Below are 22,942 nucleotides of genomic sequence, written 5' to 3' on the forward strand. Positions count from 1 at the left end.
GACCCAAATCTAACACAATGAAATTGTTTCTGAACCGAGTTGTTCTTTGTAAGGTCAGAAATACAACAACAGACTCCTGGATATTGAAATGAATTGGTTTTAGCTTCTCCATCTACAAAATATTTCAGATTGGAAACAACTTCAGTATATAATTGTACCTGTCTAATTTTACCCAGGCCTGTTCGAATGACTTCTGTTAATTAACAATTCTTGAAATTATTTAATATAACCATATTGCAGAATAATTCTTCATGGGGAACAAAAAATGAAATTACGCTTCTGTTCTTCAGTGCTCAATGGAGTTTTTACTATTTAAAGCTGAGGATTCATTTTTAATTCAAAAATTAAGTTTTTCCTCCATTTCATTTGGCAGATTATTCACTAACCAGCGCTGACTTGACTGCACTATCAGGATTCAACTCACCGGGGGGGTTGTCGCTAGGGCCAGTGTCTGCTTGGCAGCAACACCATCTTGGACCAGCTGCCCTCAGCTCACTAATGTAAGTTCGGCATTGCTAATAACGGCTTGATTGAAAGTTATCTACATTATTAACAGGAATTCAAATCAAAAATTAATATCAACATATTGTTATTGGAATGTCTCTGATCTTTGGCCAAATGCCATATGATATTGAGGCATGGAGATCCAGATGGGCCCAGGTTTGATTCCCAGTCTATATTAGCTGATCCTAACTAAGCAGAGTTGGCAGCATCCCAAGCAGCCTTTGTACCTGGCCTACAGATGTGAAGAAGAAGCCAAAGTTCCTGCTGCTGGCTCCCACCCAATAACTCGGCTTGAATAATTAGTGTGGATAATGGATGGGGGATGTGATTGAACTCAACTTTAATGCCTACAAGAGATCTAAATGCTGCAGGCACTGAGCGCGTGTATAAAAAATGGCATTTGGCCCCACTACTTTGGGAGTCATCATTAACCCACATTTTCCAAAATGGGAATTATAAATAGGAAAATTTAAATAATCATCTTTTATTAAAAAAAACTTCAAATTTCTTACATTTAGGAAGTCCCTGCATCAAAGTAGACAAGCTCGCTTTCAGTGACCATCTCTTTAACTATTCAAACTTCAGTAGATTTAACCTTTCCCGAGCTCTACTGATTCTGGGCTAGACTTTGTGTGCTTCCATCTATTGTACTTCCGCACCAAGGAAAATATTTAGTAGGTTTTCAGAGGGAAATTGGATGCTGGCATCAAGATCCAAAGTTTCTTTGATTCTCTTTCCTTTTACGATGGTTTTTGTAGACCCGTTGGTAAGTTTCTGGAACCTAAATTCAGGTGGTGTCTAATCTGCGCCATAGCAGCACTTAATTTTAAAAAGCAAAATCCTGCCGATGCTGGGAATCTGAAATGAACAAAGAAATGCAGCACCTGTGGAGAGAGAAACAGAGTTAATGTTTCCAGTCTAATATGACTTTTCTACAGAACTAACTACTGAATTAAATAATAATTCTTATGAAAATACTGGAGATCTTTGGCCCTTGACTTTTCAATAATTACAGTCACCAGGTTTGTAGGTTTAAACACAATTAGTGTTTATTTATAACCAGAACAAATATAGAATATGCAATAAAACAACTAGTTAGCGGCGAGGGAATACCAGACTCCCCCATCCTCTACCCACACACACAAGACACAAAAACAGCCCAGTAGACCCCTACTGGGTTCCTGTTCTGGTTGGTGACTTACTGGTTGACCTTTTATACAGTGGTTAGTAGAGATCCCCTGCTCCTAGCGGGGCAGATCGTAATCCGCAAGGATCACGGGGTAGATAATCATTCCCATCCCGTAGGTGGGGGTGGAAGAAAATAATGAGGATGAAGGGCAAAGGTTAAAGCGGTCGTTGCATCTGGAGGTGCACTCTCTTCATCTTATGCTGCCAGATTAGATTATTTCGTTCTCAGCTGGTAATGGTCTTTTTTTATAGTCATTCAGTCAGAATCCTGGTTCTTTAGGAAATCTCTTACTCATGGGCAGCAGAATTTCTGGAGACGCCTAATCTAAAAGTCCACATGGGACCTACGGGATGGGAATGATTATCTACCCCGTGATCCTTGCGGAATACGATCTGCCCCGCTAGGAGCAGGGGGTCTCTACTAACCACTGTATAAAAGGTCAACCAGTAAGTCACCAACCAGAACAGGAACCCAGTAGGGGTCTACTGGGCTGTGCATATATCTGTTTCTTTATGTGGACTTCCTTATTAAACCTGAGTGCCCATCAAACTGGGCCTTTAGCTCCAGATTGGCACCCAAGCCTCTATCTTCCTCTAGAGAGACTTGATTTGGCATCAAATCCTGCTTTCAGCACGTGGTCTGACTTTACTTCTCTGTAATCCCAAGAGAACCATTCTCAGACTTGCTAGAGAGGAGAGCTCTTATACTGGATTTTGAGAAAGAGAGTGATGAGAGATAGAAATTGTGGACCCCTGGTTACAAGTTTAGGGCCTTGCTGTCCCTATTGCTCACATGGACAGAAATAATAAACCATGCACCCTCTGCAGATTTTTTTGCATCACATTTTTCCTGATTAATAGCTCCAAATCTTCACCACAAAAAGGGAACAACCAGCATTTGTAACTTCCAGCTCTGCGGCCAGAGCTGTGTTTCAAGTTGCTAGCTCCGAGTTTGCCTGCCCCTACATCTCTTTTGTTTTCTTTATTAATTCTGTTTCAGGAAGTAGAGCAGCAGTGTCACTGATACCTTCCAAGACATTCTTAAACCTACCACAATCCCAAAATTCTTTCCTAGAGCATAACTGTTTTAAAACCAAAAGCATGACTCTCCTTTCAGCAATGTTATTAACAGTACCTTTGGTTCTGTTATCCATCATGGAACAGTTTTGTAAAACAAAAAGCTTCCATTAGCCAGGCATTCATTTGTTCAGCCATTAACCTTTCCCTAATGGTTATCAACCTTGACATTGATAAATGCATCTATTGTGAATAAGAAGATCTCAGCATCGCTTAATCTACACGGTCCTAATTCAAAAGATACTGACATCAACTCTGCATCTTGAAAGATGAAAGGTCCTTGGCCCTCTGTAGGATATCTGGAAATAAAATAATGTTGGTACGTATATTTTAAATTTAGTACAATGCCATTATTGAATTCCTACATTGATATTCAACTTGCTGCAGCCCCAGAAGCAGTTGCAAATAATATTCTTTGACTGATGGATGTGTCAATTTTCCATATATTTGCACTTTAATTTTACTCCACATCTAGTGCTTGGAAGGTCTAATGCAGGTAGGGAATATACAGTGAATGGTAGAACCCTCAAGAGTTTTGAAAGTCAGAGAGATCTAGGTGTACAAGTCCACACGTCACTGAAAGGGGCAACGCAGGTGGAGTAGGTAGTCAAGAAGGCATACGACATGCTTGCCTTCATTGGCCAAGGCATTGAGTATAAGAATTGGCAAGTCATGTTGCAGCTGTATAGAACCTTTAGTTAGGCCACACTTGGAGTATAGTGTTCAATTCTGGTCGCCACACTACCAGAAGGACCCTCTGCAGATTTTTTTGCATCACAAGAAGCAAGAGCCAGAAGGGAAAATCTGATCCAGCTCATATTAGTTTTGTACCATCCTTACACATAATCCCTTTCAGGAATTCTTGATTTCCCACTTACCTGCGCATTCCAAGATCAATGTTTTGTTACACTGAGAGCATGATGTTGTCATGTGGACTGACAGCAATCTGAACCACAAGAATCTTGGTTTCTTGACATTGTAATTGTTTTATTACTAGTTTCAAAGAAAAGAACAAAGAACTAAGAAAAGTACAGCACAGGGACAGGCCCGTCAGCCCTCCAAGCCTGTGCCGACTATGCTGCCCGTCTAAACTAAAATCTTCTACACTTCCTGGGTCCGTATCCCTCTATTCCCATCCTATTCATGTATTTGTCAAGATGCCCCTTAAATGTCACTATCGTCCCTGCTTCCATCACCACCTCCGGCAGCGAGTTCCAGGCATCCACTACCCTCTGTGTAAAAAAAGCTTGCCTCGTACATCTCCTCTAAACCTTGCCCCTCGCACCTTAAACCTATGCCCCCTAGTAATTGACCCCTCTACCCTGGGGAAAAGCCTCTGACTATCCACTCTGTCTATGCCCCTCATAATTTTGTAGACCTCTATCAGGTCATCCCTCAACCTCCGTTGTTCCAGTGAGAACAAACTGAGTTTATTCAACCGCTCCTCATAGCTAATGCACTCCATACCAGGCAACATCCTGGTAAATCTCTTCTGCACCCTCTCTAAAGCCTCCACGTCCTTCTGGTAGTGTGGCGACCAGAATTGAACACTATACTCCAAGTGCGGCCTAACTAAGGTTCTATACAGCTGCAACATGACTTGCCAATTCTTATACTCAATGCCGTATGCCTTCTTGACTACCTACTCCACCTGTGTTGCCCCTTTCAGTGACCTGTGGACTTGTACACCTAGATCTCTCTAACTTTCAATACTCTTGAGGGTTCTACCATTCACTGCATATACCCTACCTGCATTAGACCTTCCAAAATGCATGACCTCACATTTGTCCGGATTACACTCCATCTGCCATCTCTCCGCCCAAGTCTCCAAACGATCTAAATCCTGCTGTATCCTCTGACAGTCCTCATCGCTATCCGCAATTCCACCTACCTTTGTGTCGTCTGCAAACTTACTAATCAGACCAGTTACATTTTCCTCCAAATCATTTATATATAGTACGAACAGCAAAGGTCCCAGCACTGATCCCTGCAGAACACCACTAGTCACAGCCCTCCAATTAGAAAAGCACCCTCCCATTGCTATTCTCTGCCTTCTATGACCTGGCCAGTTCTGTATCCACCTTGCCAGCTCACCCCTGATCCCATATGACTTCACCTTTTGTACCAGTCTACCATGAGGGACCTTGTCAAAGGCCTTACTGAAGTCCAGATAGACAACATCCACTGCCCTATCTGCATCAATCATCTTTGTGACCTCTTTGAAAAACTCTATCGAGTTAGTGAGACACGACCTCCCCTTCACAAAACCATGCTGCCTCTCACTAATACGTCCATTTGCTTCCAAATGGAAGTAGATCCTGTCTCGAAGAATTCTCTCCAGTAATTTCCCTACTACTGACGTAAGGCTCACCGGCCTGTAGTTCCCCGGATTATCCTTGCTACCCTTCTTAAACAAAGGAACAACACTGGCTATTCTCCAGTCCTCTGGGACATCACCTGAAGACAGTGAGGATCCAAAGATTTCTGTCAAGGCCTCAGCAATTTCCTCGCTAGCCTCTTTCTATTCTGAGGTAGATCCCACCCGACCCTGGGGACTTATCTATCTTAATATTTTTCAAGACACCCAACACCTCGTCTTTTAGGATCTCAGTGTGACCCAGGCTATCTACACACCCTTCGCCAGACTCAGCATCCATCAATTCCTTCTCTTTGGTGAATACTGATGCAAAGTATTCATTTAGTACCTCGCCCATTTCCTCTGGCTCCACAGATAGATTCCCTCGCCTGTCCTTCAGTGGGCCAACCCTTTCCCTGGCTACCCTCTTGCCTTTTATGTACGTGTAAAAAGCCTTGGGATTTTCCTTAACCTATTTGCCAATGGTTTTCCGTGACTTATTCTAGCCCTCCTGACTCTTTGCTTAAGTTCCTTCATACTTTCCTTATATTCCACACAGGCTTCGTCTGTTCCCAGCCTTCTAGCCCTGACAAATGTCTCCTTTTTCTTTGCGACGAAACCTACAATATCTCGTTATCCAAGGTTCCCGAAATTTGCCGTATTTATCCTACTTCCGCACAGGAACATGCCGGTCCGGAATTCCTTTCAACTGACATTTGAAAGCCTCCCACATGTCAGATGTTGATTTGCCCTCAAACATCCGCCCCCAATCTAGGTTCTTCAGTTCCCGCCTAATATTGTTATAATTAGCCTTCCCCCAATTTAGCACATTCACCCTAGGACCACTCTTTATCCTTGTCCACCAGCACTTTAAAACTTACTGAATTATGGTCACTGTTCCCGAAATGCTCCCCTACTGAAACTTCTACCACCTGGCCGGGCTCATTCCCCAATACCAGGTCCAGTACAGCCCGTTCTCTAGTTGGACTGTCTGTATATTGTTTTAAGAAGCCCTCCTGGATGCTCCTTACAAACTCTTCCCCGTCCAGGCCCCTAGCACTAAGTGAGTCCCAATCAATATTGGGGAAGTTAAAGTCTCCCATCACAACAACTCTGTTGTTTTTACTCATTTCCAAAATCTGTCTACCTATCTGCTCCTATATCTCCCGCTGGCTGTTGGGAAGCCTGTAGTAAACCCCCAACATTGTGACTGAACCCTTCTTATTCCTGATCTCTACCCATATAGCCTCGCTGCCCTCTGAGGTCTCCTCTTGTACTACAGCTGTGATATTCTCCCTAGCCAGTAGCGCAACTCCACCACCCCTTTTACATCCCCCTCTATCCCGCCTGAAACATCTAAATCCTGGAACGTTTAGCTGCCAATCCTTCCCTCAACCAGGTCTCTGTAATGGCAACAACGTCATAGTTCCAAGTACTAATCCAAGCTCTAAGTTCATCTGCCTTACCCGTAATACTTCTTGTATTAAAGCATATGCGCTTCAGGCCACCAGATCCGCTGTTTTCATCAGCATCTCCCTATCTGCTCGTCCTCAGAGCCAGACTGGCCCTATTCCCTAGTTCTCCCTCAATGCTTTCACCTTCTGACCTATTGCTCCGGTACCCACCCCCTGCCATACTAGTTTAAACCCTCCCTTGTGACACTAGCAAACCTTTCACCATGCACCAGAATGGAATGGATTCATTTTAGTGTTTTTCTTTCTGGAGTCAAGGAACTGATGATCAGAGAGGCATGGAGAAGATCATCTGACTTAGTGCAAAAGTTTAAAGGGACAATATTCCTGGGCTGATTTTTTTCCATCAAGTGGATTTCAGCTATTTTACTGTGGTGATCAATCTCCCAAATTCTTTACATAAACCATTCCCTTACTTATGACTGAAAGGTAAGTCAGTAATAATGTGCTCTTAGATCGTACTGATACAATTCTGGAAAGTCTTGTAGCAAAATGATGATAATTAATATTACTTTACAGTTTTCCCTCTCTTCCCACAATGGCTTTCCTGCCAGTTGCTGCTGAAAATGTAATTTCACCGGGGTGTGAGATCTCCATCGTGAAGCTAGATCCAAATGCAGCATTGCCAGCACACAGCAACACTGTGACAACTACTTTGTTTCCCCTGTTGCATATGGCAGCTTGAGGAGGGTCACTCAAGATTCAACACCCCCGCTCCTGTGACCTTCACTGGTCTTGCTCTGGGCTGCTGGTAACCACTTTCCTGGTTGTGGAATGCTTAATGATTCAGCGCTGATTCCATTCTAGTTCATGGTCTGCGGCAACTATGGCGAAGGACTCCTGTGAGGGGACAATGTAATTTCAGTTTCCATACAGTAGGTTGAACAGAATTTGTAAAAGTGGGAGTTTATGGTTTATTTTTCCTATTGCAGGGGGAGGTGCCGAGACAACACTTGGCTCGTTCTCACATAGGCATTACTGAAATCAGAAATTCACAGATCAGAGAATTAAGTGTCATTGTTTTGTGTTGAGATTTTTATGAGAATAAGCAATAAGTATGGTTTTGGTTGATGTTTGTAGGGCTTAACAAAAAAGAAGGTTTAAACAGCAATAATCTTTGGTGAAATATATTATTTATGCTGTATGTGCAAGAGTCGGCATGCTCACATCAGCTGCTATTTTAATTTTCTGCAGAGTTAACAGCCAGTCACTTCAGGGTTCAAACCTTTCGATCAACACCAACCAAAACATCAACATCAAATCGGAGCCAACCTCGCCCCCTCGGGACCGGATGACACCTTCAGGTTTCCCTCAGCAGTCCCGACACGACACGGGGCGCTCACCCGTCGATAGCCTGAGCAGCTCCAGCAGCTCGTATGATGGAAGTGACCGCGAGGACCCTCGGGGTGACTTCCATTCACCCATTGGACTCGCAAGACCCTCCACAGATGATCGTGAAAGCCCATCCGTAAAGCGCATGCGGATGGACACGTGGGTGACATAAAGCCCCCCTTTGCTCCCGTTTTGTAGTATCTCTTTTGTTACAAGAGAACTGTCCTTACATATCTAAAACAAGGACATGGAAAATGTATAAGTTAATCAGGTACTCTACAGTGCAAATTAATTGTATATTTGCAGGTGTCCCACATTAAAATTTTAGTCACTGTCCCAGTCTGGCACTTATTTGTATTAGCTGTTATCTTATACTGGTTTGCAAAAAAATAAATTTATATTCAATCCTACCATGCTTGCAAAAACAAGACAGTCGGTTGTCAATTCTGACAGTGTCCTGTGTGTGTGTATAAAAATGGTGTGGCTAGTTAAACTTTCTGCTTTGTAGCATTGAAGCTGTAGAAAGAAACAAGAGAGCAATACTGTACATAAAATAAATCTATGATATTGAACCTGGCATGGGTCTCCGTCTCTTGAAGAAGTGTTATAAATTGCACGGCATAGAGCTGAGGGGTGAACAGTTCTTCCTGCATGTGCAAAAACTGGTTGTAAAAGTGACAACACAATTTATTAAGTGCGTTGGAAACATGCATTAAGTACCTGCATGAGAAATGAGGAGACTGTTGGTGAATATAGCATTAAGAGAAACTTAATATATTAAGTTATAATTGGAATTTAGTTAAAGCTCTTTTATGTTGATGTCTGAAATCCAAATTTGATTCAGATCACATATATTTTTATTAAAAGAAAACATAATACCCCAACTTATTATTGACTATATAGAACTGTATAATTTTAAACACATTCAGCTATGAAGTTATTTATATATGCCAAAGTTGCATGTTGATGCTCTCTAGATATGGTTTTATCTTGTTACCTTGGCTTAATTTTTGCTTTTTTTAAATGCAGGCTAAACCTAAAAAGCCATGAACACTTGCTGACCTATATGTAAAGAGAATTTGAGCCAAATGTTTGTGTATATAGCATTTAACTATATCACCTTTGGTGTCGGTGTACAATGTATTGTTGTACGTTCACCAGATTAAAGTATATTTTTGTGGATTATCACCAACCTGACAGGGCAAGATCCTAATGAGTAGAGTATCCACTGGCAATTACTATTTTGTTTAATATGCTGTACTTCCTTGGGTTTTAATTATTATATATGGCATTTGCAAAAAGTAGTAAAAGTTTTATTTTCCTCAATGGCAGTGAATGTGTATAATAATTGTTATTTCTGTGCTGTATGGTAATGCTTTACTTACTATACATATAAAAAGCAGATCCTGAATCCCGATGTGATATTTGTCATGCACAAACTTGAAAGCAAGTTCCTTATATTGTAGACTGTTGTGGATAGAATTCCACTGCTTTATTCAATTACACTTTTCTGATATAAGCTGCCTTTTGTGATAATTCACTGACAGTAGACACTTGTGGTTCTTAATAAAAAAAAGTAAAATACCTGCAAAGGGAGTAGTGCAGGTGAGTACCTTTAATAAATGTAAAAGGTTTCTTTTATATATTTAAAATAAAAGGATTGTTCAGTGGTGAGTGCAATAGGAGATTTGACAATCAAAGGGGAAGGCCTGAGTGCACACTTGTAGAAATAGAGCAATAGAGTAAGGTTTGTACCCCTCGAATGGACTGACTTGATGACTCCCAAGTGAGCCAAAGTTGATGGCACCAAAGGGAACCAAAACCCGTCATGTTCACGGCTAGTCGACGCATTGTAATTTAGTGATGCAACGTGTGTTTTTTTAAAAAATTAAATGGAGATGCATGGTTTGCTGACACGGTCTAGTGACATCACTGTAGGAACTGGTCCCTTCATTCTGCCATTTTTTCTCCATCATATAACACCATCTGTGAAAGGCTTGAGATATAACTTTCAAAAGGATGACACCATGTTCAATAAAACATTCTGCCAAAGGATTGCCAGCAAAAATGGGCCTTTTGGCTTTGGCAACCTGATGTAGGGTCATTACTGCACAGAAGGAAGCATTTGACCTATTCAGCCCATGTTGGTCAATATCCACTAACACACAATAGTGAAAATGTGGCAGCTGATGAATGACCTTTTTACTTGGTTTATAACAGACTCCATTCTTTTTTTTGAAGAAGAGTGAAGCAGAATAATTGTTTTTTAACATGACTGGCTGAAAGCTCATGCCATTAGTATAAGTTCTACTTAAGCTGGATTTACAGAAATTGTTCTGTATGACTTGTGTTATTACAAAATGTACTCATTACTGCTTTTTGGTTCTTTTATCAGCAATAAATCCAGGCATAATATTCATTCTTTGATTTTTTTTTTCTGAGGAGGAAATCTAACTCTTGGGCGTTTAGATAAATTCTGTAGATAATATCTTAAGTTTAATATCTAAGTTTCCTCAAAATAGTGATTCATTGCGTTGTCTGAGGAGTATATGACTCCCAAGTGCTTGAATCTCGTATAGAATGAACACTTTGCACACTCAAATCTGAATGATCTTTCTCATATTACTCTCTATCCATCCCGCTCCCCCCACCTTGGTTCCACATATATTAATTGGCTGACCATGCGTTCATAGATTAAATAAGACTAATGCTACTGAGACAATGGTAGGAATTTTAATTTGCTCACTCACTCACTGCTGAACAGACCTCTTTTAAGCTGCCGGGAAGCAGCGGAGATATGTAATCTGCAGAACTGAAAAATGGCTTTATTGAATTATGCATGTAGATGAAATTTTCTGTACATCTGGTAAGAAGTTTGCTTCACATTTACTGTGTCTCCTTGTGTGCAATTGATAACAATTGTCCTACATAATGGGCATTAATGTTGCATAATTATGTCAGCTGTATGCATGGTTTAATATCGGAACCATGTGTTGCTTTAGTTGATAATTTTGTGTCTACATTAAGAGATCCTCACTAGTATATTTAATTATCAGTTAAACTTATTCTTTAAGTGCACCCTTTTCCTTCATCTGTTTAAGACCATTTCCTCATGTATCTCTTACCTTTTTGCACTGACACTGAAAACCCTTTAATGGTTTTGGCCAGGTTGGATTAGGGCCTCCTTTAAAAGCCAATGAAATGATGTGGAAGAGAGTCACTTGAATGAAGGAAAATGCTGTACTTGTGCAAACATTTTCACTGATCTTTGAGAAAAAACAATGCATGAAGTGCTCAATGGAAAGGCAATGATTGCCAGTTCCATTGCTGATGACCACAGTCCCATAAAAAGAAATCTATAAATTGAACAGAGCTGAGCATCTTTCTACATAATAATCCGTTCAGGATTCTGCCGATTCGGCACGGCCAACTGCTCTGCTTGAAGGTGTGTAGCAAATTAAGTGCAGCTAGGTCAAAAAGACAGAGCATTTGCGATAACTTGCCATGTTTGGGAAGAAGAATAGGTTTGAGTTCTGCAATCTAATAATGGGGATTTAAATTAAGAGCTACATTTTTTGCCCATTCTTAATCCTCAAGGTTTTCGATTTGATGTTTTCCTGTCCCTAAGCTAAATGATTTTGCGTGTGATATTTAGCTATTGGAAGTGCATTATTTGAAAACACACTTGGAAATTAGAACAGAAATTCTGCATTGTTTGCAGAGTTTTGACCTGTTTAAAAACCTGTGATACATTATTTAACTGCCAGGAAAACAAACATTATAAGTGATGGATTTCCTATGGGAAAATAAAATTTGGACGATTAGCTGATCTTTTGAGATGGATGTGACCAGGAGTCAGTGGAAGGTGAAAGCATAGTGTAATTATCTTAGTATCTTGATGCATATGATAAGACTATTTGTTTCTGTATCCTGACCAGTAATCTATAGCTGTATAGTGAGATGCCTACCAGTGATATTAGTTATGGCAGTTCTATTGTAAGTAGAAAAGTCCCTTAACTCACAAGTGCAGCAAACATATAGTGCCCTATGGTGGCCTTTCAACTGAGTGAAAAAATACCTACAATACTCCTGAGACAGCAACTCTACATGTTTGTAACACACAGCTCCAGATAGAAACTGTAGTTTAAATAACAATGTGTTCTGCTGCCAACCATTACATTTTAATTTAGATGTGTCACATTTTTATCATGTAAAGCATCGATACTGTGGGCAGGAAAAGTATAATCACTCTCAGGGTAAATTTTAAAATAACAATTATTCACTGGTGTCGCAGTCCCATGGGCCTAAATTAATAGAAATTTAAATTTTATGTGATATTGTCAGACACCTCATGTGAAGGGGGAAGTAAATAAATGGAAGCACCATTAGGCTTGACTTAATTAGTTACCAATGTGCTGGTCCTATTGTGCTTCAAAGATTTCACAGAACTTGAAAGATGGAAAATGACATAATATGGGTCAGTCAGGCCCAGTGCAATCCCCATATGCAATGCTTATCTGTGGAAACCAGGGATCTATCAAGGCGATGTCCATCTGCACACAAGAGACAGTAAACTAGAACTCAAACTTCCTGTCTCCGGACACTGTTTATGGAAAACTAAACAAAGTATGCAAAGAGAAAGGTAATAAAAATGATTTTCTTTTTGCACAGACTTTCTATCCTCTGCTGTGCAAGTCACTGCTTTGCAAAATATTTTAAATGGCTTTTATAAAACTGATGTATTTGGTAATTGTTTGTTACTTGTAGAAATCACCGGAGCTGTTCACGGTTTAAACTTTAAGCCTGTTGGCAGCACAAGCTGGACTTTGTTGCCATCATTGAAACAAATATTGATGAGACTTTAAGTTAACCTGCAATTTCCCTGAATGTGTTTGTTTTTCTTCATTATACAAAGATAAGTGAACTTTTTATCGGATGATGACAATTATGCTAGAGATTGTTGTAAAAATTTGTACCCTGCACACACTTTAGTAAAGATATTGGCTTTTACTGTGCATTGAGAGTCCATGTCAGTTATTCAGTGTAAGTTAAAATCATTAGAATTGGTAATGAATTGAAATTTACATGGTGTTTTCTCAATGTGTTCAATCATGGATCAGAATTACATGGATATATCATGGGATGAATATCTCATAAATGTCATGGGTTAAGTACTTCATTTCAGTTGTGGTCAGTCTCGCAACGCTTAGCTGGCCAATATGGATTGTTTTCACAACACACTTTGTCACGATAGTGTGATTTTCTGATTGCTCTGGTGTTCTCCCACATAGAGCATTTTAATATGTAATCTTTGAATTGATTTACAGAAACCAATATATAATAAATGGACAAATATTAAAAACAAACCGAGAAATTCCTCATTTCCACAGCAGCAACACTTTATATCTAAAGCTGGCCGACCAAGCTCTCTAGCTAAACCTAGCTGCCCAATGTGGTCACTGATTCAATGGCAAATAAAATCAAACTGCAGGAAGTGTGCTTCCACATCATGTTCAATAGAGAACATGTTTTAAAACTTAGAATAAAATGCCAAGTAGCATTAGAGGTAAAATAATTGTTCTAATTCTTTCCTGTAAGGTTTACACACAATTAGAAAAGAATTTATGAATGAGCAAGTTAACTTGTAAAAACACAAATGTTTGTGCTGATCATGCACAACAACAATGCTGTTTTTGTGCGATTGAGGACAGGTTAGAAGGCATTCAGATCACAATCTGAATAACCCTGGAACCCAGAGATCGCTGCAGTACCATAAGTGAACCCAAATCTGTTGTCCAAGGTTAGAGACATAATTTATTTTCCTCAGAGAATGGAGGAGTAGTTGGACTTTGTTGTAGCTCCCTCTTCCATTGTGTTCTTGGTTGTGGGGGGGAAACTATAACCATGTAGAAGTGTGCTCCAATTTCAACTCTTTCCCCCCCCCCCCCCCCCCCCACCCCGCCCGATGGAAACCAAGAGGATGGGGGTGACGGCTGTGCTAATGAGGGAGGCCACTAACAACATCAGATCACATTCTTTCGATGCTTTTTAAGCAAGTGAGCAGAACACCTGCAGGAAGGAAATTTGGCTCCTTCTGAGTTTGCAGATTTAGGTCCCGACTTCAATATTAGAGGGCTGAGTGGTGGAGCATTCAGTGGTGGACAAGGAGGTGGTGTGTGTTCTAGGGGCGGGATAGGGGGTGGAATGCTCCGCTAGGCCTCTTGAGGAAATATTTGATGTTCCATGACTTCCCTTGACCGCCTCGTGCACCATTGCCACCCTGACCACAGGCAGAACCTCCTCATCACTTACCGGGATCCCCGGCTACAACTTCCTGCTGAAAATTAAGTCTTGCCTGCCTGCTAAGCAGTTGATTTATCTGGGTTCAAGTGGCTCACTGCAATGGATCAACTCCCTGAAGTGCAGCACCAGTTTCAGTGTTCATTTTTCCTGCACCCACCCTCCTTTTATAATCCAGGCCAGAGATTATATTAATCTGTTGGCAAATATCATTTTATTTTATTCCATCATTATTTGGGTAGTGACCAAATGTGGTGACTAATGACTTGTCTTCTATTTATTTGTGCGATATAGGCATTGCTTACATGGCCAATAGTTATTGCCCATCTCTAATTGCCCTTGAGAAGATAACAAAGAACATACAGTGCAGAAAGAGGCCATTTGCCCCATCGAGCCTGCACCGACCCACTTAAGCCCTCACTTCCACCCTATCCCCTTAACCCAATAACCCCTCCTAACCTTTTTGGTCACTAAGGGCAATTTATCATGGCCAATCCACCTAACCTGCACGACTTTGGACTGTGGGAGGAAACACACGCAGAAACGGGGAGAACGTGCAGACTCCACACAAACAGTGACCCAGCGGGGAATCAAACCTGGGACCCTGGCGCTGTGAAGCCACAGTGCTATCCACTTGTGCTACCATGCTGCCCCTTCTTAAACTGCTACAATTCATATAGTAGATGTACACACACTGTGCTGTCCGGTGGGAAGTTCCAAGATTTTGACTACTGGAGGACTGGTAATATATTTCCAAGTCAGGATGGTGTGTGACTTGAAGGCAAAGGTGTTTCAAGTGCTTGCTGCCCTTGTTCTAGGCGCTTGAGGTCACAGATTTGGAGTTTCCCCCTGACCTTCATTGACTTCAATTTGATGAGGATCCCTTGGTACCCCACTCGTCAAGTGCTGCCTTGATGTCAAAGCCTGTCATTCTCACCTCTAGAATTAGGCTCTTTTCTCCGTGCTTGGATTGAGGCTGTAATGAGATCTGGAGTCGAGTGGTTGTGGTTGTAAACTGGGCCTTGGTCAGAAGGTTATTGATGGGTCTGTGGGAATTTTATAGCACGTCATTGATGGCTTGATGGATAGTAGATGCAGTAAGGCAGTAATTGGCTGGATTTTATTTGTCGTTTATGGGCACAGGATATATCTTGCCCATTTTCTACTTTGTTCAGTAGGTGTCTGCATTGTAGCTGAACTGGAACAACTTGCTAAAGGTGTGGCAAGTTCCACAGCTGGTATGTGTTCAGGATCATCGTACCCTCTGAATTTATGTTGTTGTACATGCATAATTTCTTCAAGTCTACAGGCCCTTTAAACCTTTTTCAATAGCTGTGTCCACGCGGTAACTTGAAGGGGCTGACTTGCGTGTGGATTGCAGGGTTATTGTCGGGTCGCACAGTGGACCTGTAACTTTGAGGGAAAATTGGTTGAGGCCCAAAACTTCTAGTGTGTCTATTTCTTAATATCACTTTGAGTGAATTAAATTGGCTGAAGATTGCCTTCTATCATGGCGGGGACTTGAGGAAGAGGCTGAGATGGATCACCCAATGGGCGCTTCCAAGAGAAGGATGATGCGAATGCTTCAATCTGGTCTCTTTCTCTGCCATCCTTGAGGAATGGGTTGGTCAGGGGGCCTCCCCCTGTTAGTTGTTTAATTGTACATCACCTTTCATGACTGCATTTGGCTGGACGGTGTAAGATTGATGTGACCCTTTGGTTTTGGGGTTGCTTTGCTCTCACTATAACATGCTGCTTCTGCCATTCCTCGTGCATTTAGTCCTGTCTTGTCACCACCAGTGTGGCACTTCTTTTTCACAAATGCCTGTTGCTGCTCCTGGCATGCTGTTCTGCACTCTTCATTATGCCATGGCTGGTGTCCTGCCTTAGTGGTAACTGTTGAGTGTGGGATTTAGGTTCGGGCACGAGATTACATGGCCTGGTAGATTATTTTAAAATTAATTTATGAGGTCTGGGTGTCATTGGCCAGACCTATATTCCCATCGCTAATTGCTCTTGAGAAGGTGGTGGTAAGCTGCCTTCTTGAACCGCTGCAGTCCATGTGGTGTAAGTTCACCCGCAGTGCTATTAGGGAGGGAGTTGCAGGATTTTGACCGAGTGACAGTTAAAGAACAGAGATATATTTCCAACAAAAACAGAAGATACCTGACAATCTCAACAGATCTGACAGCATCTGTGGAGAGGGAAGGGAGCTGACGTTTCGAGTCTGGATGACTCTTTGCCCTAGCTTTGACAAAGACTCATCCAGACTCAAAATAATAGTTTCCTTCTCTGTCTCACCGAGGTTGAGAGACCTGCTGAGATTGTCCAATATTTTCTGTTTTTGTTTCAGATTCCAGCATCTGCAGTAATTTGCTTTTATAATATTTCTAAGTCAGATTGGTTAGTGACTTAGACACTTCATATCCGCCAATAATCTAACGTCATAATACTGCCATCGCACAAGCTGTTAAGCCAAGGCCCTGACTTGGATGTAAAATATACCATGCCACTATTTCAAAGAAGAGCCCAGGAGTTCTTCCCAAAACCTGTCCACAATCTACAAGGAATATAGTCCTGGATGAATGTGGCTCCAACAAAACTCGAGAAGTTTGACACCATCCAGGACAAAGCTGCCCGCTTGATTGGTACCCCACCTGCAAACATTCACTCCCTCCTCCACCACCGATGCACACCACCGATACACAGTGGCAGCCGTGTGTACCATCTACAAGCTGCAGCAACTCCCCCAAGGCTCCTTCGACACCACCTAGCAAACTGGCGACCCCCACCCATCACCTAGAAGAAGCCAGCAAATGCATGGAAACACCACAAGTTCCCCTCCGAGCCACTCACCATCCTGACTTGCAGCTATATCACCGTTCCTTCAACGTGGCCAGTTCAAAAACTTGGAACTTTCTAAACAGCACTTGTGGGTTTAGATCCACCAGAAGAACTGCAGCAGCTCGTATTCCATGATTTCCACGGGGAGATCAATTAGGGCACAGGATGTGGAGTATATGTAGGCGCTTTGGACCTCTGAGCCTGCTCTGCCATTCAAAACGATCTTAGCTTATCCGATTGTGGTCTTAACTCCACTTTCCTGTCTGCCATCTCCCTCCCCCATAACTTCATTCTCTTGTCTTATCATCACAAAATGACAAATTGTGAAAGTTGAAAAGAGAATGTCAGACCACATTCGAAGATGAAGGTGAGAAAAGCAAACATGGTCAATCCCCCCACCCGGGTCAGTGTGAAGCGAGAGAGACATCTTGTAACTTACAGACATTGAAAATAGACACTGAAGGAAGATATTAAAATGAAAAGCGCTGGACTTTAATCAACTGTAACCCAATCAAGACAATGGGGAACTGCTGGCTAGCCAGGGTATACAACCAACAGATGTCCAAATCACTGTGGAAAATGAAATGATTCCATCTCCCATTGGGCGGTACAGTAGCATAGTGGTTAGGACTGTTGCTTCACAGAGCCAGGGTCCCAGGTTCGATTCCTGGCCTGGGTCACTGTCTCTCCGAGTCTGCACCTTCTCCCCATGTCTGCGTGCGTGGGTTTCCTCCGGGTGCCCCAGTTTCCTCCCACAAGTCCCGAAAGACATCCTGTTAGGTGAATTAGACACTGAATTCTACCTCGGTGTACCCGAACAGGCGCCAGAATGTGGCGACTATGGGCTTTTCACAGTAACTTCATTGCTGTGTTAATGTAAGCCTACTTGTGACAATAAAAATTATTATTATTATTTCTATCACCTAAATGTGTCTCGTGTTTCTGAGATGAAACATCAAAATGTGATTACTTGCTCTTCAACAATGACTACAGCAGACATGGTTATCAAAATCCTTTGGGATATACAGCACAGCTTTAAGAACCGTGTTTTACCAACAGATGAGACACCACCAGAGAGATTTTAGAAAAAGGCTGCAGCAGAGAAACAAGCTAAAGAGATATCTCACTCTTTTTCTCTCTTTCTCCCTGGGAATAAGTGCAGCAAGGGGCACGTGAAATCACACCCAAGATCTACCAACGAACTGAGATCTTGGAAGAATTGCAACACTTGCTCCAGGGAACCAGATTGCTTACATTGACCAGAAATGTTTGCCTCAAAGAGAAGCAAAGGACTTCTAACTGTACATTATTTAAATTTTTATTTGGGCTCTAATCTTCCTTCCGATACCTGTGCATGGGCGTGATGTGTCTTTTACAATTATTTCCCTGGTTAAGTGCCTAATAAACCTGCTCTTTCTTTGACCCTAGAAACCCTTGTTTTTCATTGTAACTAGCCGAGGAGGCTGAATAGAGGGGAGCCAGTTCACCCATCCCCGCCTGGTCATAACATTATCAAAATTCTATCTAACCCAACTTTAAATAAATTCAATTACCCAGCCTCGATTGCTTTCTGGGGGAGATAATGCCACAGATTATCTATCCTCTGAGAGGTAAAATTTCTCTCCTCCATCTTAAAATGGAGACCTCTTACTATTTGAACCCTGTACCTGTGGTGATATGCTTATGGGTTATATCATAGTTGAATGTTGTGTGACCTCCAACCAGCAGGTGGCAGTACAGACACACCATGTGGTCTCCAGACCAAGGTCATGTGACCTGGGACCCGGATATACTCATCCGGCCATCTTCAGAAGAAGATTGAGAGAGTAATGAGTCGTGCATGTAATTGGTCAGTGCTAGGTGTAAGTTTCAGAGGAGTAGCCACTTCCATGATAAAGTGCTCTGTATCAGATTGTCATTTTATCAGTTGAGAGACAATAACAGGATCCTGGTTTGGACATATTGAAGTATTTGGTGAGTTACTTAATAAAGTACAAGGGGCCAAACACAACATGGTACCACGAGTGCTGAAGATTTGAAGTTGTCAACGGCAGTGACAACGTTAGCACTCGGCTTGAAGACCGGTCTGGTGAACTGCAACCTGAGGTGACCCAACACATTAAAAATGCTGAAGCTCGAGATGGACGCACTGATGTTCCCCACCAGCTTCAGATATCCGGTAACATAGGTGAGAACTGGCGGCTGTTCAAACAGCAGTTCAAACTTTGTTTCGGCCGTGGGCCTGCAGGCTCAGTCTGATGAAAGGCAAATCACGTTGCTGCTAACATTGGTAGGTTCACAAGCGCTCAAACTATATAACTCATTTGTCTTTGAATGTGAGGGGGATCAGAAGAAGTTTGATGAAGTGATAAAGCGCTTCGATCAGCAGTGTTTCCCAAGAAGAATGAAACGTTCGAGCATGCCCACAGACCTGGCGAATCATTGACAATTTTGTCACAGACTTGAGGCTAAAGGCCCAGTCATGCAACTTCAGTGACTTAAAACCTTCCATAATCTCTGACCAAATTGTCTTTGGATTGCTTGATGATAAGCTTCAGGGCGATATTATTGCGGGAGGAAGATTTGCCAGGCAAGTGAGATTGCTGCACAAAGAATAGGCGCACTCTGCTCAAAGTACTTTGGCGCTAACATGGATGAAGAAGCCAGTGACACACGCCATAAAGAAACGTAGTCTCAGTGCGGGCGGACGTTTTAAGCGGCCGCCAGGAGACGCCCCGCCATCTTGTGCCAAAAATGTGGCACTCGACAACCCCCAGAGCAATGTTTGACCTATGGAAAAGTTTGTTCCAGGTGCAGCCATGTTGGGCAATTTGCAAAGCAATGCTTTGCGCATTCCACCATAGATCATGCACGAGTGGTCAATGCAGTAGATAACATAAACACGGCAGACCAATTTTTCATTGATCTCATCGCACTGAGAAACCACACGAACAACAGAAACAAAGATGGAAGCAGAATCAGAACAAAGCATGAAGACAATCGGAATGTTCCAAAAACTTTTACATCCATACTCAAATCGATGGTATGCTCAATTATATTTTCGTTCAGTGTGACTTTGACCCTAAAGCGACAGCCAACCTCGTAGGTCGACATGCTTTGCAGAAGCTAAATGTGCAAGACATAGCTAATCAGTCAGGGATCTGTCATAATATACACCAGTATATCATGGTGCAGACACACACACTGATGGACATACACTGGGACCAATCAACAAGCACAAACACCGCAGCCAATCACCAGTTGGAACACACGCACTATAAAGACAGAGGGCATCACTTTTCCCGCTCATTCTGGATGCTGCCTCTCAGAAGCACAAGAGCTTATCAGTTACAGTACAGACTCGCACGTGCCGTGCTGAGTGATTCAACTGGTTCAGATAGGCACAGGTCTCTAGTTAATCTAGCATCATGTAAACCCACAGTATTAGTATGTCTAGCATTTTATAAGAGTTAATAAAATAGTGTTGAACCATCTTCAGTGTTGGTGGCCTATGTCTACTTCACGGATCCAAAGTGCCCAACTATAAGGATCATGATAGAATTCGGCACAAGAACTTGAGAGACCTTTGATGTTTGCGAATTAGTGCTCTCAGTAGCAGGCATAAAGCACACAATACTGTTTAATATTGTAGATTTGGATGTGGACTCCGTAATTGGTATAGAATCATTGAATCCTTGAGTCTAGTCGAGTGGCTAAATCTCCTAGGAGATAGCTGGTCACCTGACAACAGTGAATCACTGCAAAGCATTATGGTATGCACGGTGTATGAGGATTTAGAAAAAAATCCTAGTGGAAGACGACAAACCAGGCTTAGGGGCGGAACTGCTGGCGAGCATTCTGCAATTCTGGTTAACAGTTTGAAGAACATGCATGGACCAATGGCATGATACGAGGATATGATGAACCCATATTAAAGCACCTGCGAGATGGGTGTTAAATGGACAGAGATTGACAAGCCGTGGAACTTCACTCTGAAGTTTTCATTTGGGCCGAATGAGTATTTCATAAATGACACTCGTCAGTTGGACCCATGGCTGCTGAAATTATGCGTGGATGAGCCGCAGATCATCGGCTACACAGGCTGCATAATCGACTGGAGAGAGGGCAAAAATGTGACGGTAAGAACAATTCAAACAAAACCAGAGTACAGTGTCGAAGCAATCCAAGAACAGCAACAATAACCATAAATCATATCCAAGGAATCATTCTTCAACTACTTCAGTCCCATTGAAGTTCCACAGGGTGGAATTTTAAGCCAGGCTTTGGCGGCCAAACAAAAGGCTGATTTTGAACTTGGCGGGTTATTTCGAAAACAAATAATTCCGTATGCAAAGTTATATTTTCCAGGTGAAAAGACTGACGATGATGCTGAATCTGAGGCCGACTACTATAGCAATCTGTTTGAGGTTACTGACAATGATGAAGGTGAGACGGATGATGAACACTATGGAGCTGCTTGTACATCTCTTCTCCAGCAGCACAGATGAGGCTCCGGTGGTCTGCCATCAATGACGAGGGAATGCCCGAACCGCACTGGACTCTGCGGAGAGCAGGAGTTTGGAGATGGCGCATGTAGAATTCAAGGCTGCTGATACTACTGACGATCAGGTAGTGAGGGAACCAGAGAACAAGAAATCGTATCAATCTTGTTAAAACTGGCCTCGGAGATATGTGAAGGACCGCCACAAGTCCTTGAAACGGCTCCAGTAACTTACTCCCAAGCAGTCAACGACACCGATGACCAGTGGGGGGACATGGATGAAGATGCTGATTGCAGCGATGTGAAGGTTGAGATATTAGGCGACTCTGACACTGACTCTAAGGATGACCTAATGACCATATCATTGTGCAGCTCCACAGACCACTCGCACATTTGCGAGTACAATCTAGAAGACCCAGGGCTTGGATCCGCTAAGCCAGACAATATAGTCATCTGCAGTGATGACGAGCAAGTCACTGATGCTCCAGCATGCCGAGATGAGGTGAGACCACCAACCTCCATGCCAGCACTAGAAACCAAGGTGATCCAGCATGTTGATGAGGCCACAGAAATGGCATGCTCACACCGACCAGAGATGAGGAGACACCTAGACCTCTTCGGACACCTAACCACATACCGACAGCCAGTGCCACGACAGAGGCTGCTACAAAGAAGATAACCAAGAGACACACTTGAATACTTCACCGTGTCCAGGAAATGAAAAGGAAAAAGAAGAAAAGACTGGGAGAACTGCCACATCCTGCCAGCCAACCAATATGGAAAGCACTTGCAGGTATGGCAGCCTTAGACACGGGCCTTTCAAAGTCACAGGGCAAAGCGAAAGAAAAGCAAGAACCGGCAAGCAAGCTAGATTTTATGGAAGTGGGCACCGACATGAAACAATAATGGCTGCATAGAATGCAAATGGACACTTTTTATGAAAACTTGCTCGCCGTACCAGCTTACATGCTTACCTGTATAAAATGTAATGTGTAATGTTGCCTGTAAAAATAATTTTATATTGATGTTTTATGAGGAAGGGGGTTGTGGTGATATGCTTATGGGTTATATCATAGTTGGATGCTGTGCAACCTCCAACCAGCAGATGGCGGTACAGACACCCCATGTGGTCTCCAGCCCAAGGTCATGTGACCTGGGACCCAGATATAAAGGGGGACACAGCTGGCCATCTTCAGAAGACGATTGAGAGCGTAATAAGATGTACATGTAATTGGTCAGTGCTAGGTGTAAGTTCCAGAGAAGTAGCAAGACTCCATAATAACATGCTCTGTATCAGATTGCCATCTTACCAGACGAAACACATACCAAAGTGTTTGGTGAGTTACTTCATAAAGTACAAAGGACCAA

At 42.4% G+C, this 22,942-nt stretch overlaps 1 protein-coding gene across 7 annotated transcripts in view; it reads left to right on the forward strand.

Annotated features, from left to right (window-relative positions):
* The window catches only part of LOC119974450 (myocyte-specific enhancer factor 2A-like), a 268,490-nt gene extending 255,199 nt beyond the window's left edge, over nt 1-13,291 (forward strand). For 4 of the 7 annotated variants that reach the window (XM_038813352.1, XM_038813349.1, XM_038813351.1 and 1 more), the window contains 2 exons: nt 374-500; nt 7,792-8,101. In XM_038813352.1, coding sequence (XP_038669280.1) covers nt 374-500; nt 7,792-8,101 — 437 coding nt within the window. Of the gene's footprint in view, nt 1-373; nt 501-7,791 lie in introns of all 7 variants that reach the window. The other 3 variants (XM_038813354.1, XM_038813348.1, XM_038813353.1) reach the window with 1 other exon arrangement.
* Nucleotides 13,292-22,942: the final 9,651 nt, after the last annotated feature.

This window comes from Scyliorhinus canicula, chromosome 12 (assembly GCF_902713615.1).
Source record: "Scyliorhinus canicula chromosome 12, sScyCan1.1, whole genome shotgun sequence".
NCBI classification, from domain to species: Eukaryota; Metazoa; Chordata; class Chondrichthyes; order Carcharhiniformes; family Scyliorhinidae; genus Scyliorhinus; species Scyliorhinus canicula.